Genomic DNA, 22,881 nt, shown 5'->3' on the forward strand with positions numbered 1-22,881 from the left:
TCGATTTGTATAATTTTGCATATGTGAGTGTACACTGATTGTGAGTAAAAAGAGTATCGACACATTCACTTTTCTTTAAATATATGTCTATATTAAGCTAGTATATTAATACAAACGTAAACTACAAAAGTAGTGTATTTTTCAAAATTGAAATAATGTTGAAAGGAATAAAAAAAGAAAAATGGATATTTGTTACTCAAAATAGTGTAGTCACATCTTTGTACGAACAAATTTTATTCTACACCTTTACTAACAGTTTTCTTTAAAATCGACCGTGTGTAAATAAACTTTATAAATAAAAAGTGGACTGTCTTTCTTTTCTATGGTGTTAAAATATTATATCCCAGGATGGGAAACTACAAATCTAATTCAATTTAATGAATATAATTTTGTAAAGTTTTCTATACAACACTTGTTTACAAAGTAACAATTAGATAACAATGCATTAGATCTTAAAAAGGCTACTCCCGAACTTCTGTCTGTGTAACAGATGTTTTCGAATTTTTTGTCTCGGTGTAAAAAAACCGAGAGCGTGAAATTTTGACCGACAGGGATAACGCCCTTCTGTTAATAACAAGCAGGGGAAGATAAAAAGTGATCGTGGATGGTCAGTTACCCACGGGATCCGTGGCGATCGTTTAATCGACGGCTACCCAGGAGAGGAGAAAGAATAGTGCATCGACGAAATAAAACAGCCTACGGCCACCAACACCTAACCGAACTCGACGGCTCGTTCGGATTGGTCTACGTGACAGACAGAAACGGAAGGTGGCGGATAGAGACAACTAGCCGGGGCAGGGCAACAAAACCCGTGCATTGTAAATGTATGTAGATTGGTCGGTCTTTTTGTAGCACAGTGTGTGCAGTCGAGCACTGTGGCATCGTTCCTCTTCCCTTGTCTCCCTTCCATCGTTCGCTCCCAACATCCCTCTCTTTCTGTCTCTGAAATTACACAGTCTTTCATTCGTCTTCTCTTTCCGTCACGCTTTACGCAACTTGTTCCCTGTATACCTTCTTCTCCCCCAACGGTCTCTCTGTCGGCGCCACTCTGTCTCTTCTCGAATAATCATCCCTCCTCCCCACCCACCCGGTAATTACGCCCGCTATCTGCCGCTGACCCGAGCCTGATTTATGCTAGTTTGCTGGCTGACGTCTAACGACTTCGGCCGGGCTTCGACTGTCGTAAGGGGATTTAATAAAATCTACCGCGCCGAGGATTTTTTTACACTCCCCGGAAGGACTGACGTTGAGCAGGAGATTAAACAACAAAGGAGATTGAACAATTGTTTGAAATTTCGTGTGGTTTATTGCAACCGACTGGCAGAGACTTTAGCTGCTCTTGGTTATGTCTAGCTCTTTGGGGAAGGAGCCGATTGACGAGCGATACTCTTGGGGCGGCTATTTGCCGACACTCGTCCCCAAAGGGCTAAATATCAAGTTCTCGAGTCCCGCTGGAGCTCGGTTTACGTAACCTTTTGGCATTGAAAATGCTTTGAATTTAATTTTAAATAATGAAAATATAGAGAAAGTGTAAAATGATATATGGGTGAATACAGTATAAGATTAGTATGGTTCTTTGCTGTGGTTGCTAAGAGCAGACATACGACCGGAACGGTAAAAAAGCTTTGGTGGCTGAGAGTAGACATACGACCGCAAAGGATTAATATCGTCGATTCTCATCTGTCATTAAACGCATTAAATAATCTACCGCCCTTGCGTTTTTATAAATAATCAATCGAAACGCACACATATAATAATGTAAATTACACTAACCATTACTTCTTGTTTACATCAATGACTCACGAAGGACTCGGGACAGATATGTATGGTATTTTCCACGCACGAGGCGCACAGGAGTACTCGAGGCGACGAATGTCTATATCTCCTAACCCCAGGAGCCATTGAATAACCCCATTGAACATGCCCCACCTCCTACCAAAGTCCGAATCTAGGAGACCTCGGCACTAACAGGAATTCAGAATTAACTGCGTACATTAATTAAAGCCACCGTTCCAAAAAGAAATCATTTTTTGCGACGTAAGAGGTTAGAACTTCTCGAAGCAAAATTCACCAGAGCAACGAAAAGTCCCAAGTCGAAGATTCAATCAACTAATGCTTCAACATAGTCGAGCAAAATTTTCAAAAGAAAGCTCGCGAACGAGTGAAAGCACTTCTCGCGCTTGTCTTCGCGCACGAACGAGGCCGGCCATAAGATCGCGGGCAGTTAATTAAGAGAAGAGGAAAATTGCCGGAAGGGACGGACAAATCTCGTAGACCACATTATTCCCTATCGTCGCAGGTAAGGCGAGGACGAGGTAGATAGGTGGTAATCCGTAATTAATGATTCCGTAGTCGCTTCCATCGTGCCACATACTTCATTGCGATCGTTTCTTACCTCCATCGGGAGTGCCCACCCATTAATATACCTTCCACCTATATCAATGATGGATTAACCTACCTTCACGTTATTACCGGTTAGATCGCGTTCACCTCGTTTATTTGCGGACTAACCGGTCGACTCTCCTGCGCCATTCCTCTTACCCCGAGTCTTCTCGCTAGCCACTCAACGAGATTTTATTAATGAACCAACGCCGTCCTAGAGGAGCGACCTTTGCTGCGGTGTGTCTTCCAGAATCGTTTTGCAATCTTTGCCTAGGGTAGTCAGGCACCGACAACTTATTTCCACGTTAGCTTGCCGCGAAAAATGAATGGCTGGAAATCTTCATCGCTTGTCGAGCACCTCGGGATATAAATTTTCCATAGATTAATGCATAGGAACTAAACGTTTTTAAAGACGTTTTTTTACAATTAGGATAACGCACTTGTTACCTGTGGTGTATGGTGACAAGGTCAGAGAGATAAACTTAACACGTTGAGCGCCACGCGAATTTTTAAGGAATTTGTGGTACTGTGCGTTCACAACAAATTAGCGAGGTAAATTCATTTTCTTCCTCACTCTGTCCCTCTCTTCTGCTACCCCTAATCCCCTAGCCCGAGTACCCTACTCATTTTTTACGTAGAATGAACAGAAGAATCGATCTGTGTAAACAAAAAATATGCACTTCTATTTAAAGAAATGATGCAATTGTGTAGGATTCTCTAGGAATGGGGAAGATTCAAAAGCCCTTTAATTGTTGGTTATATATTGTATTAAAATTACTCAACTCGCAATACACAAACTACACGCTAAGTTTGATCGCTCAAGACTAACTCGCTCATCGAACTTCCATACGTTTATATCCATTCATCTCCTTGCATTCATCTCGCTTGCACTCTGTTCCACGGATCCATCGGTTACAGTCACACAACGTTTATTCTTCGCTATCATTCGGCTTTCGGCGTCGGTCATCGATGATCTCATATAAACATTAATACCTATCATTCGATCTTAAACATTCTTTCAACACGCTTTCTCAGTCAAACGAACTTCCAAACATATCGGCGCCGGTCTGTCGCGACATGACCCGGTCGCTCTCACCCAAACACGCACACGCACACGCACTCGCAACTCACCCCACAATTGTTAATTGCATATGCACTACTGCATCTAACAAAAATTTAAAGGCCTACAGATGTAGTGCTATTCGAACCATTTATCTTTCTTCTTTGGCATTTTTTCGTAAATGCAATAATAACGGAGTTATGACTTGAAACAATTACGTGGACCATCCTGTATAGTACTAATAAACTAATTATTACGTTTGCGTGAACCCTCTTCATATCAAGTATAACGTCAATATATTACATTACCAATTGCATTTCTTGCACAATTAGTCACGCAAGTGTAGGATGCTGTTTAATCGACTTCAAAAAGAGTTTATCGATTCGATTCATATGTGGTTGCGTATTTATATGTATGTTTGGTCATGTTTACGCATAATTTCGTAATGGCTAAGGCTATTTAAACAAATTTTTGTTTGTTTCAAAGAGAATATCTCCCTGGTGATCCCATAGAAATTCTGTTAGAATCTCGTCATGAAGTTCCAAAATGCTCTATCCTTGTTCGCGATATATATATATATATACGTCTATTTTACATAACTAAATTTTAGCTTGTTGTACACTTACTTAAACATCTTATCAGATTCTTCATGCAGCCAAATTTGTTCTGACATACCCTATACGTTCATTCTATTTTGTTTTTATTTTATTACTTCACTCTTATTTCATGTAATGATTTTGAAATTAGGTAACTTATTGCTGTACCTTGCATATATATATATATGTATATCTTATTATATGTATACAAGGTATTGACGGTATTAAACTCTTTCCGCTCGTTCCTGGAGATAATCTCATAAAGACAAGAGAGTGTTAACGGTCGCTAACGAACCCGGGATCAGTACTAACAAGATGACGTCGACGCTGTAGTTTCTTCATCGGTAATTTGCCCGGAGCTGTTGTATCGAACAGGTAATACCATGTCGGTACGTTCTTACCGAGAAACGTGGACGTTTGCGTAATGGCGTTACCGTAGTTGGCAGTCCTCGAGGTGGCTGAAGGCACGTTCCTGTATATCTCGGTGTCGTGGAATCCTGGAGTGTGCCTAGGATGCAATTCAGTTCTAGGAAACTCCATCAATCAGTCGTGGCGGAGACGGTTTAAAAGCAGTCACTTTCCCAGCCGACGTTACTAGCTCGTACTTCACTCGGTCGCGCGTCTCCGATCCTCCTTCCCTCTTCGCACCTCCGTAGCGATGGGCTCGAAACGCCTCCAGTCACTTCGGAAACATCGAATTACTCGCACGATTAATCGACTTCAGACATGTCGGAGAATACAATAAACTGCGTTTAAATAAGGTCTGGCATATGCCTCTAAGAGAGAGAGGTAGATGAAATTTAATTACTATTTAATTAAGGCGGTATACAACACGGTGACAGCCCCGGAACGAGAGGTATTTTTAACCATTCTTTAGAAAGAAACTGTTTGATGGATTGTTTTCAGTAGGTTTTATTGAACATTTTAAACAAACATAAACAACCGGTCTCTCAATGTCATTATTTTTGCTTGAGTTAACTGGTGCTGAACTGAGAGTTTTGTGACCATGGTGTATATTTGAAGTAAAAAAGTCCAATACTTCCTTAAAATAGATATTTATGGTTTGACATAGGATTTTTTTTTTATATTCATTATATCATACATTTTTTACCTATTTATTGAAAACAAGATTGCAAAAGTCTGTTTTTTCAAATAACCCTATGTCGAGGGTCGTTCCAAGCCTCCAGTTCCAAACAGTTTCCAATAATAGGAATAATCACGTGTCTTTTAAGAAGAAAATGATCGCACTACTTAAAGAGGATTTACCGTATTTGAATTTCCCAGACAAATTAAAAATTCGTTTTTGTTTTGTACATGTTGATCTTTTTACCTTTGGTCTTCATCAGACAATTCAATGTTTCGGTAATGCAACTTGTGTGGTTCATCGGTATCATGTATTATCATATTACAAAGTATTACAACAGATTGTATATGTCTTCTATTGTTACATGGTCATATATTAAAATAAAGACGTCGATTTATTTTCTCAATTCACCACGTGGAAAATGGTACATCTGATCGTCATTTATTGCCCGAATGAAATTTTGCTCCTCTCGATCTTCAGGTATCGTACCCTCATTACTTTTTACGACTCACAATTTGATTCAATATTTTCTCTCGATCACTATGCCGTATAAAATATTAACCTCTCACTACATAATTCTCTACTTTTAAAGAAGGGGAACTTGATCGTTCGTGGACGTATGACCTCTTGAAACTCTTTATTGGAAAGTTTGGTATGATGAGTTCTATGGAATTAATGAATTTTTCGAAAAAATTTGATTTGAAAAATTTGAAAACTGGAAAGGTTGACAAATTTCATTGAAGGTTTGATATATTTTATTATACAGAATTGCGGTGACCTACTTTGTTTTGTACCTGAGGAATGATTAATTATGAAATCAATGAAGTTTGATGTGATACCTTGTAGCCTGTTATTCGTTACCATCTTGTTCTATGTATATCAAAATTTAATATCATTTTGCTAATGTCTATTTTACATAACTAAATTTTAGCTTGTTGTACACTTACTTAAACATCTTATCAGTTTCTTCATGCAGCCAAATTTGTTCTGACATACCCTATACGTTCATTCTATTTTGTTTTTATTTTATTACTTCACTATTATTTCATGTAATGATTTTGAAATTAGGTAGCTTATTGCTGTATCTTACATTCACAGGTTATACATACGACAACATCTACCTGTTTTGTACTACGATACTATAATATGTATGTTCTATATTTACATACGTAACAAAGATATTATAATTTTAGCGATTTTATTTGGATGTAATAAAATAAAAGAAATTTAATATATTCAATACTTCATTAGAGAACTTAGTTCTGCTTTATATTAGGTTGTCCCAAAAGTTTCTTTCGTGACTTGCACACAGTTATTTTGTGTAGCAGTGTTTATCTAAATAGACATCCTAATTTCTTAGATGTTAATGTTGTAACAGTAATGGAGCAAAATGAATCGTATGCAATTCAATAATGTAACGTTAGACATAAAATATTGTGTATGTATTACCTATTAATGAAATGGAAGAAACTTTTGGGACAACCTAATACATGTGTCTGCTTTCTACTATACATTCCAGTCGAATCTTTCATTCGATCTACTGGAAAGAAAAGAAAAATGTTGGACTATCTTGTATTATTCCCAGCATAACTATACTAATTTATATTCTACCAACAATAAGAATAATAATTTAATTTCTTATCTTCTTCCAAACAAAGTATGCTTTCAGCTACCATACGCCCGAACCATGAGAGTCACGATTAACATTCAAGACCCTCGTCCACTTCCAGCGACATTTCATCTTACCAGTCGGGATCGTTCACATATTAGATACCTCAATCAATGCATTCGTCGTTTTAAGAAGAAGAAATTCTAACCTTTCAAAAAGCTCTCGAGACTTCCAAGATATCCTAGGTCATTAAGACTTCCGAAACTTCTATCTTTTTTTCAAATTCATTAAGGCCATTAAAGACTTCCAAACTTTTTTAACATTTTTAAACTCGAATAATGTTCGAAGTGGCTCGAACGTCTCGCTCGGCTAAATTGCTTGAAAACTTGCTTTGCAGACAGGGCGACGAGAGAGAGAGAGAGAGAGAGAGAGAGAGAGAGAGAGAGAGAGAGAGCCCAGACTGCTCCTCAGAGTAGATGTCTTGCTAGGTTCACCTTTCAGTTTCCCTATTTCTCCAGGCTCGCTGAAGCTCCCGCGTGGAAACGCGAGAATTGGTGGGAATATGGCGACCGAGTGGAAAGGGAGCGTTGGAAGAGGAACCAATATCGGTTCTCTGACGCTGACGCGTACAGCTGCATTCGGAAAATTTAGGCACCTCGTACGCTTCTCCCTCAATTAGACACTCGAATAGCATTCGCGTATCGCGACTCAATCTCCTTCGTCTGGTCTTGTATGAAACTTTGTTCAAGAAGACTGGGCAGTCAAATTTGTTTCAGAATTAATTTCAAGTGAGTGCAAATTCTCGTTTTTATTTGTCATAATGTTTATGTAGACATACTTTTAAAACTTTGTTAATTGCACAATTTGCGTGACGGAAAACAATTATACAAATTCGTAAGGCAGTTTGGCACCAACTTCATAAAGAAATTGATTATTAGGTGGACTGGAAAGTAATGTCGTTTTTGCAATTTTAAATACTTGTCTACCACTCATCAGGTCATTGATTTTGATCCATCTGGCATTGAAACTTTGCACACTAAATGGCAAAAGGCTGTTGATAGCGAGGGCGATTATTTAATACATAATTGATTAAAAAAAGGAATTTATTAAACATTTGTTCGAATTTAATGTAAAATAAACGACATTACTTTCCAGTCCACCTAATACTTAGTATACAGAGTGTCCCAAAAATGTTGTAACACCTTTAAAGGAGTGGTTCGGGAGGTGATTTGAAACAACTTTTTCCTTTGCGAAAATGTTGTCAGAGACTTCGTTAAGGAGATATTAACCAAAAACCCCGACTAATCAGAGTGCGGCCGCCTAGCGCGAGCCTATTCTACTGCGGCTGACTAGCGCGTAACCTATTCTACTGCGGCTGACTATTGCGTAACGTATTCTACTGCGGCTGACTATTGCGTAACCTATTCTACTGCGGCTGACTAGCGCGTAGGTCTATGCTATTGCGGCTATCTAGCGCGTAGTATACACGCGCTCTGATTTTGATTTCTTTGATCTACGCGCGTAGAGCAAAGAACACAGCGGTCAATTCAAAGTGAACACATATGGATTTTTCCTAATCTACTTTACTATTGAAATAAATGCTCAAAAAACACGAAAAAACAGTGGCCTTCAATGCAACCTCCTAATAAATTGATCATCTTTATGTCTTCAAAAAATTATTTAATTCTTTTTAGTAGTTCTCTTTGAAGCCGGTTAAATTCTTTGTTACACATACTTTCTTCGAAGCTGACTGTATGAGATCACGTGTATTAAATTTAATTTTAACTATTTTCATTAAAAGTAACTTATTTATATTTCTAAAGTATGAATAAATATGTGTGCATCATATCAAGGAAAAGGAAATTCTAAAATGATTCCTGTGATGAAAAAGATACGAAGAATCTTCAGTTCACAGCGATTTTATTAACACCATAAGGTCGTTGGTTCACATATCATAGCGACAATAATCCTTACTTGTGAGGCGCACAAGATTAAGTCAGCGTGTAACGTTTAAGTTATTAGTCTACGCAACATCTGTATCGCAACGGTCGACCATTGTGGCACGTGTAGCCTACAGGTGTGTTATGCGGAAACGTTGGAGGAAACTTGGACCTATGGTTTGCAATTGAATTAGGGCCACTGGCTGTGCGTGCCATATCATGGGTTTATGATACATCAGCCCCTGTTGTGGAGGGAGAGCAAGAGGATGAGATTGCGTATGTTTCACACGCAATTGCGGTCAAATTTTGTTAATAAATCAACTTTTAATCAATCGACTGTTGACTACACCTTTATTCCAAATGCGTTTAAGTAAAAGCAGTCAGCCGATATAAATATTTTTGTTAATAAATTAACATTTGGGGATTTGCTGTTTATTTAAAATTGAAGACGACTGGTCACTGCACTTTTATTTTAAATATTTTTAAACAAGAGTAATAAAGTAGAAAAGATACGACGTTGATGTATTGGATTAAATGAATTTGTAATGATATATTTTAGTAATATAACTTAGTAAGTTATAAAACTTGTAGTAATACAGTTCTGATTTGTAAAACTATGGTCTTATGCGAAATCAATCTTTTCTGGATGAGATATTACAACCTTTTTAACTATGTTTTTTCTTTTATCATTTCAATTGATGAATTTTTATTTAAACTTAGTGTAAATCTTTGTTTACTATAAGTCATTAGCTGCAGTATTGCCTACGATAGTGTTATTATTGTACTTAGTACTATTGGACGTACTTTATCCTTGTATAAATTGTGTATTATTCATATAAGTTTATTTTTGATCATTATTCATCAATGTTTATACAGAGTGAGCCGCGTAAAGCGTTACAACCTATTTTCTCAGAAACTATTAGTGATATCGACAAGTCTTTTTTAGTATTATAAGGTACGATGAGATTGGATAGGACGTAGACCAGTTTCTTCGACTCCTAGATCACCAGATCTAACATCATTGTATTTTTTTTAATGGGGAGTGAAGAATCAAGTAATGGCCACTGCTTCTACACCGAAAGAAGATATGAAATCCAGAAGTCGTGTCGCTTGTGCGTCAATTAGTGAAACAAAAACAACAACAAAAATTAATATGACATTCGATAAAAAAAAAAAACACCTTGTCGTTATCACTAATATAATTTCCGAGAAAATGACATTTTACGTGGCTCACTCTGTATATTCATAAATTTAAGTTTAATCGCTCTATCTAAAAATTACATAATTTTTATACCAAAAATTTTCTAAAATATGCTCTTATTTTTGTAGATTTAGAATAATTTCAGACAATAGAGGTTAAAATATAAATGTACGAAATATTATGGAACAGTGCTCGATCCTTTATAGAGAGATTCTTTAAAGAGAAATATTAATTGTAAGGAAGGATGAGAGTCGGTTGAAGGAAGATGAGTAATGGAAAAGAGTTCAGCTGATTGAAGAAAGAAACCCGCGAGGCGCAGAAACTCAGAGAAAACCACTTTGAAAGTCGCGTAGTCACCTGTTGGTGACACGATGAGAAAGTTCACGGAGGGACTTGCGTTAGACGTGCGTGTTAATTAAATTTCACAGAATGGCGAAGATCCCGCTTTTTTCTCTTTTCTTTTACGTTCCCGAAGAAATAGGCGGACGCCTGTCGGAAGCCGGAAGAAACAGGTGGTTGGTATCTTCACGGCTACTTTGTTGGACGTCGTACACATACATATTTTATAACGCAGTATACCGAAAATTATTTGGTAACACATGGACCCTAAATAATGCATTCGCCATAACGCTATGTTTAATCCTCCATTGCATGAATTTTACTTTATTTTTCAAAAAAGAAGTTATTTCTTGGTTATCAATAAATTAATTATCTTAGGAATATTAATTATACACTAATTTTGTGAAAATACTTCGATGAATTCTTTTTAAAGTAAAAATCTGAGCCATGCTTTGCAATGAAATTATTTTCTTTCACTTTGTAGGTACGATTAATAATATTATTTGAAAGAAAGTGTATGTTTTAGAATTTTTGACTTGTTGAGTTAATGATTTGTATTATTATTAAATATATTAAGTGAAACGAAATGAAGAAACGATTCAAGCAATTGTATTTGAATTTATTTAGGAATTGTTTCCTATTCATTTGATTTGAATGTGATGTATTTTTAAGAAGTACTAATCTGACTATTCCATCTGTTATTAAAGCATTTGTTTTGAAATAAAAAAAAAGTTCAAAGGAAGTCTCCATATGGAATATGAACGTAAACTGTTAAAAGATTGAAAATAAAGTTCATTTCTCATCATTTACTCATCTTGAAATTTAATTTTTGCAGTCAATTTTGATTTGCTTGAATTTTTATCTGCTTAAATATTCAATGTAGTTGTTTGCAAATTGAGGTTCGCGAATGCATTTCAAAGCTTGCATCCTTGACCACTCGTGCAATATGTTCTTTGAAAGAGATACTTGGTAGAAATAAAGAACGTTTCCAATCAAATATGAACGAAATTATTAACTAATGTAAACATTTCCATCAAATACCAACAAAATTATGAAAGGTAATTAATTAATTTTAAAATTAATTGTACAAATTACATTTCTCGTTGAATAATTAAAAGCTTATTTGAATACTTATTTGATCGAATCGTACGTATCCCTTTGTTACATACAAGTTCATAAAATTTTGCTTTTGCTGCTTTCAGTTTTCTCCTAAAAATTAGAATATATATATTTTTTTTAATTGAGCACCTTCACTATGAAAACATTTAACCAAAAATACTGAAATATTTATCATATGCTTTATATTATTGCATATTTATTATCATTTTAACTATAACCTTCGTAAAGAATACAATTATCGAAGTCTAGTGCCTCTGGCGAAATTCGAGCATATTGACCACAGTCATGACCTATTTCTTTCTTCTATTGTTTTCTGTCTCTCTTTATTTCTTTCTCCGTCTCTCGTAACCTTCCGCGCACTCCGCCTCGCTACATTTCTAAAAGTTTGTAGGGCGGAAAAAAGAGTTAATTATAATTAAAATGTTTAAAGGGAATTTATTATAATTAAAGTGCCACGTCTCCGCTCTATTTCACATTTTTTCCGAGCAGTTTGCTCCGTTCGTTATTAAAAGGAACAGAGCAAAGAGAAAATGCATTTGCAGCCGGTATGTTTGCAATAGTTTTACATTGTTTGATGAAAAAAGTTTTAGAACTCTTAGTTATCCGAGTTAGGCGAACGTTCGGAGTCTAAAACGTTTATTTTATTGTTCACAACAATGAAGTAAAACGTTACCAACATGTGCATTCAGTTTTGAAGCGTGCAGAAATTTTCATACATTTCTAAATCCCATAAATGGGAGTTAGCTCGTTACATCACACTTGATTTATTGCTATTAGCGAAATGATCTCCTAATAATTGAACTATGTGGACCAGCAAATGAGCAATGAATATGAAGAACCGTAATCTCGGTTGAAACATCGTGTTAATCGTGCAATGTCATTTTCAAACATAAATCGTGGTTCTAATTGTTTCACGCTTTAACTTCCGAACCTGCGTTTCATAATTCATTGATTCCACAATTTGTACACGTATTTTGTATTTTGTCATTTATTCTAATGATTATCTTTTTGTATGTTGCAGGTAAGAAATTCATAGTTACCACTTTACCTTCCTTGAACATTGTGCGAGAGCCAAATTGAGTAAGTATGGTCTACGAAAGTATAAGCAGTTTTAACTAACTTTTACATAATAAGAAGTGATAGTTACTTTTTGAAATTTAATGAATGAAATGTGTGCGATTCTATGGATTATAAATTCTTCATACATACTTCTAAAAACAAATTAATAGTGCCAACTTATGTACGTATGAAAGAACTGTGGCATAATTTTCCTTAATATTTTTTAGTTTTATTCAATTGTACTTATATTTACAAATACATTTATTACTAAAGTTTAACACGACGTGATGCTAAATTTAAATTTTGTGCGATAATTTATTTCCAAAATATATGTACTTTGTTAGAAATGATTTATTTTATCATTTAGCACATCAAAACTTTGCCTTAGATGGATTACTGAGTTTTTGAGAAAGGTTTGGGTCCATATAGCGTGTTCTTTTCCCTATGGTCTTGTAGTATATTCTTATTTATATCAATATGAAGCAAAGTCATAATAGACGTTGAAAATAAATAAATTTGTTCAGAATATTTTATTTAAAAGTCACAAAATCATTAGATGTGGTTCGCAAACTTCATTCTTCGTAATTTCATAAATTTATGTCTAGTATCTTAATCTTCTAAAATGATATTTCAGAATATTTATATTCTATTATACCTACATGGAATCTGTACGTAAAATATTTAGCTTTTCACCATAGTTTTCAATCCTTTTATTTAAAGACATACTTCTGAAAATTTGTCTTGGCACATCCACCATTGGTACATTTAGAAAAATCTTTTGAATTCTATTGTAGAACTTCTTGGATACAAAGGTTGTACAAGAAATAGTTTTAATTTTTAATTTAAGCACACACCAAATTATTTCTATTATTCTCTAATATATCTCTATACAAGCTGTCAGCAGACTCCGTTATTATTTTTCACCTGCTCGGCTGTCGTTTGTTCTACAGACCTGTGTCAAAAAGCTCGCAGGGAGTTTGATCCCTTTTGCACAGATCGCTAATATGCTAGAATGCTCAAACTTGGCTCTATCTTCACATCTACATATTAAGAAATTGTTTTTATTTTGATAACATATCTTCTACTTAGCTATTTTCCGTAATTGTTCCCCCCATTGCATAATTTTCAATCGAGTTCATTGAGACAAAGAAAATGAATCTCCATCACTGTCCGCAAGTGCCAGACAATTCGAAAGCGTGGATCCGTCAAATCGAATGGGCGACGTTCGATATTAAAAGAGGCATCCGCGGCAGCGCTGATCATTATTCTAGAGATAAATACGGGCTCGCAGTGTTGCATTACTCCATCCGCGGACCGCAACAAAAGCAATTACATATTGCTGCGCGTATGAATGGACAATGGCCGCGCATAATGAACATATTGCGCAGGCATCAGCGCGACAGAGATTCGCCGAGCCACATCGATACACGGGATGAGTAAATGCGCATTCATGCGGATTCGTGGACAATTTGACTGGAAACCAATTCCGACCAGACGGACATACACTTTCATAATTACGCGATCCCGGCGACGAATGTTATATCGCTTGTGTCAAACGAAGCCTATGCTGCCTGCCGGCTTTTAACCGCCGACAGATCGGAGAAATAACGTACACGAACTCTTCTGGGCCGAAATCATGATTTCATTGATACGGGAAACTGCGGCGATACCCGGTTTCAGAGAGAGTTGTTCTCACATGTGTAGAACATTATACTGCGCAATAAGCGTACGTTGAAAAGCGTTCGTTTGAAAAAGAAAACAAAACAAAACCATGTAGTCAGTGCCAACTTAAAGGAATATTAAAAGAGATATTGAATTAAAGTATAATCATACATTATAAACATCAACATACACAACTTTATGGGTGATAGATACAAATATAAATGGACTACCTTATTTTTCTATGTACTTTTCTTTAACAGAATACATTTTGATCGGATAGGAAATTTTCTGATCACCTTAGGAAAAAAAAACAGTTGGCTCCAGTAACTAATTGTACAAGTACAGTTGAACCGCTGCAGCGTGCTGTGTCATTTTTAAATCTTTCTGTAATTAAAGGAGAAGGTTGATCCAGCTAAGGTATTTTTATAATGCATATAATTTCAAGATCTAATTTAATTTTGTTATTGAAACTTTTTTTTAAATATAAAGGGACGTTCGCAAAAGAAAATTTGACATTGTAGATTTGATTTCAATATCAAAACGGCGAGATACCTGGAGTTCTGGGAAATGGTCTGAATCATGAAACGAGAAAACATTTTTCTTTAGTAGTTGCATAAAATGCGTTTGAATAATTTTGTGTAATGAGGTTCTGATGTTTCTAGTCTAAGTATCTTTAGTATTATTACGCCGTAACTTTACTCTCAATATTTTTTTTATTCTTGCATACTGTGTGCATTTTGTAGCTTCTTGCATATTCGAATTTTCTATAAATCCATAAAGATCCGCAGTCTAATGATTACAAACAATTAACGACAGAATAGTGTCCAGTGGATATTTTCGCCTTGGATAATTCAGTCACTGAAAAAACGACATTTCACATGCACCAACCTAATATTCTACTTGTTTCTATTGACTCCAGTTTACTTTTATCCAACTCTATGTATCGAGCTGCATAGAATGCTCCCTCGCTCCTTGTCCAGTCTCTCGCAGTGCGATCAAGGAACCGCATCAGACCTTTTTATCGCAAGAATTTTCAACAAACGAAATCCGCTTGGCTCGCGTCGCTTATCTGAATCAGCCCAGTACGGGGCCTCTAGGCGTTAACGCGTTCTTTCGGTCACGGTTCTCGCGCGATCGCTTCCGTGGCATCTCGTCGATGGATTGTGCGCGCACCGGCTATAAAACTTCCAGATAAATCTCGGCCAAAGACAGAGGGAAAAAGCTCCCCGAGCGGCGAAAATCAGCGCGAGGAAGAAAAGGAAGTGCGGTATCTGCGCGACGGTGGGCGGAATCGGAGAAGGAGAATCGGAAGATGAAACATTCGGGCGAACCTAGCCAAGAAAAAAAGAAAGAAGCCACGAGGAAAGGGGTAGGACGCGGAGGACGGGTAAAACGCGAAGAAAGAAACTGGCGGGAGCTGGAGAAGGACGAAACGAGGAATGGAATCCGAGGTTGCCGCGAGTTGTCAATTCCGCAGATCTCTTTGCCGGGACGAAGCTTTCGAAGTTGGTCTGGTTTACTTCGGGGGCAAAGAGGGATGCACCGGCCGCGATAGCGATAGTATCGATGGAGAGACGTATAGAACGGCAGAAAGGAACGTGAGAGAGCGGGACCGGGGGTTGGAGGGCGCGATATAGATTGCAGATAGCCACAGACGAAAGGAAAAGAGGAACTCCCCGGCAAGAAAACCACAATAAATCTATCGACAGGACACTCCTATGGCTCCCAGGAATAGAGAGGATTCTGGCTATCTTACATCTATTGTAAGGATCAGGATGGTGCCGCTGGCCGCGGCCATCGCCATTGTGAACACGATCCTTAATTCCATCGAAAACTTATCACGACTGAAGAGAAAAAGTCGCGGGGCGAGCGTATAGGCTGGACAGGGTGAAGTACGTGACAATCCAAAAGGTTATTTCAGCTTTCAGAAAGGGTCGTTTCGTTTAATCAGATCGCGAAATTGCGGGCCCGGTTTACTAGGAATCTTTCGCTCGGATCTTCTCTTCTTTTGGACATCTTTCAGATGATAATCGGGAAATTTGTTTCCTTGGGGGATGGGAATGGAATTGAGAAAATTTTATGGATGATGCGGAGTGGTTTCTTCATAGCGCGTTGAATGATTGAAATGTCTAATTAGGTTTCATTTTAGGAGAATTTAGAGATAAGGGCAATTTGTTACATTTTTTAGCTCTTAATTTTTGCAATGTTTGATAGAGTTTAGTAACAAATATACTGAAATATTAGGTGGACTGGAAAGTAATGTCGTTTCTTTTACATTAAATTTAAACAAAGTTTTTATAAATTTCTATTTTTAATTATTAATTGTATAATCGCTCCCGTTATCACTAGCCTTTTGCCATCTAGTGTGCAAATTGTCAATGCCAGATCGATAAAAATCAATGAGCTGATGAATGATAAACAAGTATTTAAAATTCCAAAAACGACATTATTTTCCGGTTCACCTAATATAATTGAATTCCTTTTTTACATACAAGATGGATCATATGAATTGGGTCATTTTAACCTTTCGAAGGATTTTATTTATTTTATTAATTAATTTCATTAATTTCAATTCGATTTTATTTTGCTTTAATCGAATACACACGAACCAAAGCAATCTTTATTTGTAAATTGGTTTTGACATACAAATATCCTGTCTCAGAATAATATTGCATACTTTTTTAAATCTGAAAGGTTCTGTGATCATCAATAACAGTAATTTTATGTAACACTTTCGCTGCGGACGGAAATAAGTAGCCGTTCGCTTGGAGCTGCAATTATGATATTTTTTTTAATGAAAACAATTTCTTACAAATGTTCTAATATGATTATTTTGAAAAACGTATATTTGTGGTAACTTATTTTATATATAATATGATTGGCTAACAAAAAAAATGAAAAATGAATGTGTTAAAAGCAAACGTACACAAATGTGTCAATATCCCTTAAAAAGTAAACATCTCTGACATTTATGAGTACATGAACAAATGAATTATAATACCTGACAACTGATAACCTGTCAGAAAGGACAAAGAAAATAACAGGAACAGAATTCCAGGTCAGATTTTATGAGATTTCAAGATCATCTACTTTTTTCTAATGATATGCTACATTTCGTTAATTCGATATAGCTGATAGACCAAGTTCAATGTTCTATGTTCAAGTTCTATGTATGATATGTTCACTTTCATGTGATCATAAATAACAAAAATCACGATTGTATGAGTAAAAATAAGCTGTGCACCTCTACAACAGTATATATACTCGTCATCAAAAAAATAGCGACACTTCTTCAAAGAGTCATAACTATGGGAGTTTTCAACCGATTTTCGTGAAACTTCGTCAGGAGTAGTTTTGAAGTGTCATCTGGGTGTGTGCAAACTTGTATTGGCGAGGGTTGATGAGAAGGGGTTAATTCACTCCCTCAAAGGGGGGCGCGTCGAAAAACATCACTTCTGAAGGTGCCAGGAGTATTGGAAAGGGTTAAAAAAATTAAAAAAACCTTTAGGGCGACTCTCTTTGATGCCCTCTACAAAATGCACCTCTTGAAATCCCTCTCGGACAAACCCACCCCCCACAAACACCCACCCCCTCTAAAATCAACAATTTTTGGATGACGGTCTCGATTTTGGACTCAATGCATTCTCTGGACTCCCCTGATCCAGAAAATGCCATCACCCATACCGTGCTCCCTATAGGCACCCCTTGGGGGGGTGGAACAGCTCTCAAATTTTCAACCCTCTACGTAAGGGAACACTTCCACACATCGGAGGGCGATAAAATACACCATATTTATTCTCGATATGTTAAGATTGAATGCCGAGAAGGTCCCGTTTCGAACACTGCCCCTGGAGCTAAAGGAAGTGGCCCCAGAGTTAGGAGTGGTCCACCCCCAGGTGTAAGGGTTGAAACGTTGTCACGCTGCGTGGATTACATGTCCTACAGTCCAGGGCATCGAGCTGACACAGTTTTGATGACTTTTTCCTGCGTGAATGGCAATAAAATACGAAAATGTCGTTTTTTTTTTTAGAAAACCCACCTCCAACTTCAGGCTCATCTGCAGGGTGAACGAATAACCCCACCTCAACGTCGTTCGTGGATTCGGACGCGCGAATGCTTTATTAATAGATCCCCAAAAAATCAGATTTTTTCAATCACGCTTTCGTTGTCAAATCGGAGTAGATTTGAAAGAATAATAAGTGGCCCGGACGGAGCCGGCATTCAGAAGTGGAGCGAGGACCTGCACCCGTACGTGGTCAGCCCACGTTAAATTGGAGTCCGGTCTGGTCTGACCTCGTACCGGTGCAGGCCCTCGCTCCACTTCTGAACGCCGGCTCCGACCGGCCCACTTATTACTCTTTCAAATCTGCTCCGATTTGACAACGAAAGCGTGATTGAAAAAATCTGATTTTTTGGGGATCTATTAATAAAGCATTCGGGCGTCCGAATCCACGAACGACGTTGAGGTGGGGTTACTCGTTCACCCTGCAGATGAGTCTGAAGTTGGAGGTGGGTTTTCTAAAAAAAAAAAAACGACATTTTCGTATTTTATTGCCATTCACGCAGGAAAAAGTCATCAAAACTGTGTCAGCTCGATGCCCTGGACTGTAGGACATGTAATCCACGCAGCGTGACAACGTTTCAACCCTTACACCTGGGGTGGACCACTCCTAACTCTGGGGCCACTTCCTTTAGCTCCAGGGGCAGTGTTCGAAACGGGACCTTCTCGGCATTCAATCTTAACATATCGAGAATAAATATGGTGTATTTTATCGCCCTCCGATGTGTGGAAGTGTTCCCTTACGTAGAGGGTTGAAAATTTGAGAGCTGTTCCACCCCCCCAAGGGGTGCCTATAGGGAGCACGGTATGGGTGATGGCATTTTCTGGATCAGGGGAGTCCAGAGAATGCATTGAGTCCAAAATCGAGACCGTCATCCAAAAATTGTTGATTTTAGAGGGGGTGGGTGTTTGTGGGGGGTGGGTTTGTCCGAGAGGGATTTCAAGAGGTGCATTTTGTAGAGGGCATCAAAGAGAGTCGCCCTAAAGGTTTTTTTAATTTTTTTAACCCTTTCCAATACTCCTGGCACCTTCAGAAGTGATTTTTTTCGACGCGCCCCCCTTTAAGGGAGTGAATTAACCCCTTCTCATCAACCCTCGCCCATGTAACTTTATTACATACGCCCAGAGGACACTACAAAACTACTCCTCACGGAGTTTAATTCCAATCGGTTGAAAACTTCCATGTTTTTGAACCGTTTAAAAGTTTGTCCGCTAAGTTTTGATCGTTAGTGTAGATACATTTATTTTAAAAACTTTAGGAATACATCTATAATAAATTTGATACACAATCATATTTTTTGCGACAATATACACCGAAGAATAATTACATGATACTTTCAGTTCGAATTGAAATTCGATATAGAAGATTTATCTATAAAATTATAATGACAGAATTACATTTCTGTTTATATAATATGATTGTGTATATTTCTATTCATATAATATGATTGTGTATATTTCTGTTCATATAATATGATTGTGTATATAAACAGAAATGTAATTCTGACATTATAATTTTATTGATAAATCTATATCGAATTTCAATTCGAACTGAAAGTATCATGTAATTATTTTTCGGTGTATATTGTCGCAAAAAATAATTATAAGATCTGTTGTATATCGATTATTAAAGTATCTTCAAGTCTTATCTACTATATCAAGTCTACTATATACGTACTTCACTATGATAAAATAAAGATTCTTATAAAAGGACAGGTAGGACAAAAGGACAAAGCATTGGAAAATAATTCTTGAAATCATCACTTCAGTCTAATCAACAATTTGCATCAAGTATTTTATCGTCTGACTTTAATAGCATTGTTAAAATCTTATTGTAACAATAATTTCTCCAATGGGGAACGATTTATTTTACGCGAAACTTTCTGGCAGGTCGTTGATTCGAGATTTTCTGCTACTAAGTCTCCAGCAGTTTGCAGTATGGATACTTTGGAGCAGACTAGCTCCCAGCGTCGCTTTGCATGATATATGGTAGAAGTTATCAGAAGTCTGGATATTGGAATTTTAATATACGTTACAATCGACCAACCCCTTCCAACGATCCTACTGCAACCATCGCGAACCTCGTTTCCATCGCTACCACGGTCTAACTTCGCGATTTTCCAGGTCGAGTCTGCATTTCTTTCCATCTTCATCGCACGCGCTGCATGAAGACTTCCATCAAAATAATATATTCAACATTTTGAAATCGTCAGTATCTGCTTGGTATAAAAATAAGAATATTAGTAGTCTTTACAATATTGGCCTCATGGATAAGATAATTACTATTGATTTATTGACGAATGAATTACTATTGGTTTATTTGATGTCTAACTGCAGTTAGGTTGTTTAAAACTAGATATGCAATTTTTCAACATAACATGTATAAGTGTAACTAATTTTAAACGTTCCTGAAAGTGGGTAAAACACTGTGATAAAACGCATGGTTTCGTCAATTTTTAAAAGTGTCGAGTTTGAAGATTATACAGGGTGTCCCGGATAATTTTTGCACCTTAAATATTTCCCGTGTTTTTTGTACTAGAAAAGAATCTAAAAAGAAAAATTGTTTGGTTTGGAAGCGAACGTACTATGATAGACAAGAAAATTATCTCTAGGTCATGTTTTGCATGATTTCAAGGTTATTGGTGTTTCTTTAAATGAAATGGGGTACTTTCAGTATTGTAATCTCGTAACTGATAAAAAGACAAGTTCAAACACGTATATGTTAAGCTTCAGATGACCTTGCGAGCTTGTGATCTTGTTATTCTTAAAAGAAAAAATGTTTGGTTTAGAAGGAGACATACTATGATGGACAAACAGATTGTATATACTTATAAAATATATATCACATTGCTTGTCTAACCATATATCTAACCATAAAGCAGGTATCGCTTGTTTCAAGGCAACCATAAACTACACTGTGTGATTTTAAATATATATTGTTTGGCGAGAGCAAGCTAGCGCCCTCACCTAATGGATAACCCTCGGGTATAAGGCTGATCCTTTGGGTAATATTCATGGAAATTCCTTCATGTTCCACTAAACTGACCTTGCAAGTTGTAGACTCACGAAGCACCTGGGTATGAAGCATACGCAGACAGCTAGAAAATTTGAATCTAATAAATTATTACACAGGTGTAGCTCTATTAGGAAAAATCTAATTTAATATTGTTAGCATTGATCGGTCTTTATATTATTTTGCAGTACATTGAGGAAGTATTCCAGATGAATTAGTTCGTGAATTTCTAACGTAAGATGTCTTTAGACAATCATTACTTCTTGAGTGGTTCACCTATCTTTACATTATTCCCAATTCATATTCATTTGCAATTAATGAATGCTCTGTATCCACTACAAAGGATATATCAATTATGCAAACATTTCGAGTGACTTCACGTGTGTAATCTAAAAGCATTTATCTTCAAATAAACGAACATGTGCATTGAATACAATTTACTTTTAAAATCAAATATGATCTTTTTTGGTTATTCATAATTCTAAATTAATATCTCTATAAATTGTGTATTTCTATCGATTGATAAATTTAATCAAGTAAATATATAAATTTTCCGATTTTGATTTTCATGTATCTCTCTTTTTTAATATACGTTTATTTAAACCCGCTTCAATTTTCACTGTCAAAGGTAAATGCAATTTGACTTTCTGAAGTGCTTTAATTAGGTTCATTCTCTGCATATTGTATTGACAACCCTGCCAAATAATATGATTTAGATCTTGGAATGGATTATGCCATTCGCATTTTGAATATGTACATTTATAACTTTCTAAAACAGTGTAATTTGAAAATATAAAAAAGGAAAAAAAAGAAACAAAAACCTATTGATACTTGAGTTATGTCATTACTAATTGCTAGTATGTATGTATGTATGAGTTAAGTTAGTACGTATATACAAGTGTTACTATTGTATGATATTAATGTTAAGTTACAGTTATAGTATAGTATAAAACAACGAAATTGTATAGCTGATATAAACTTTGTAAAAAGTTTCAAAGGCTAAATAAATAAAAAAATTAAAAGTAAGTACACTATACTATGACTTCTCGATATTTGCAAATTATTGAAAAAACGAAGAAGATGGATAGATAGAATAGGTTTCGCATGAATTAACGGACAAGCACAAGATACGTCGATATAACACTTTTCTCCTAATCCGGAATAAAAATAAAACATTTGGGATTGTTATCGCGTTTCATTCTTTTTATTCACTGGATCTTTTACCAACCAACTACTACTTTGTTAAACATTTGGATCATTTTTAAAGAGATGAATTGTGTAAGAATGAAGCATCCATCTTCAAAATATTTTTGACAACCTGGTCGCGACCAGAAATGAACAATTTTACAAAAATAGTGCACTGAATCTGCTGATGGTTACTGTGATGAATAAATTTAATTTGTACCAAAAGTAGAAAATTACAAATCAAACCTTCTTTACAAAATTGGACATTTCATATGCACCAACCTAATATTTCCTACATCTCGTCGAGCGCACCTTCTGAAATAGTGTCCATGCCCACAATTGGCACAAAGTGAACATAGTGTGAAACGAATCGGAAAACACTTCTCAACAGTTACTTTCGGCAGTAATAAACATACCATAGAGCACAGGGTCTCCATACGGGTTCTTTCATTTGATTGTTACCAAGCGACCGTCGCGGTTCGCACCAATGGCTCGCCATTAATTCACCAAGTCTTTCGTTCGAACGCGATTCACCCTGGGCGTGGATAAGTCTTTTGCTAAGCAGTTTTCAA

The 22,881-nt window shown here is 36.5% G+C and overlaps 1 protein-coding gene across 6 annotated transcripts in view; it reads left to right on the forward strand.

Moving 5' to 3' along the window:
- The window catches only part of LOC128876107 (E3 ubiquitin-protein ligase MIB1), a 421,765-nt gene that overhangs the window by 238,082 nt on the left and 160,802 nt on the right, over positions 1-22,881 (forward strand). The window contains exon 10 of one of the 6 annotated variants that reach the window (XM_054122208.1): positions 12,352-12,370. The exons of the other annotated variants lie outside the window; for them this stretch is intronic. Within the exon in view, the coding sequence (XP_053978183.1) occupies positions 12,352-12,355 (4 nt within the window). The 3' untranslated portion in view covers positions 12,356-12,370. Of the gene's footprint in view, positions 1-12,351; positions 12,371-22,881 lie in introns of those variants that run through there. 6 annotated transcript variants of the gene reach the window in all.

The sequence above is a fragment of the Hylaeus volcanicus genome, chromosome 5 (assembly GCF_026283585.1).
Source record: "Hylaeus volcanicus isolate JK05 chromosome 5, UHH_iyHylVolc1.0_haploid, whole genome shotgun sequence".
Taxonomy (NCBI): Eukaryota; Metazoa; Arthropoda; class Insecta; order Hymenoptera; family Colletidae; genus Hylaeus; species Hylaeus volcanicus.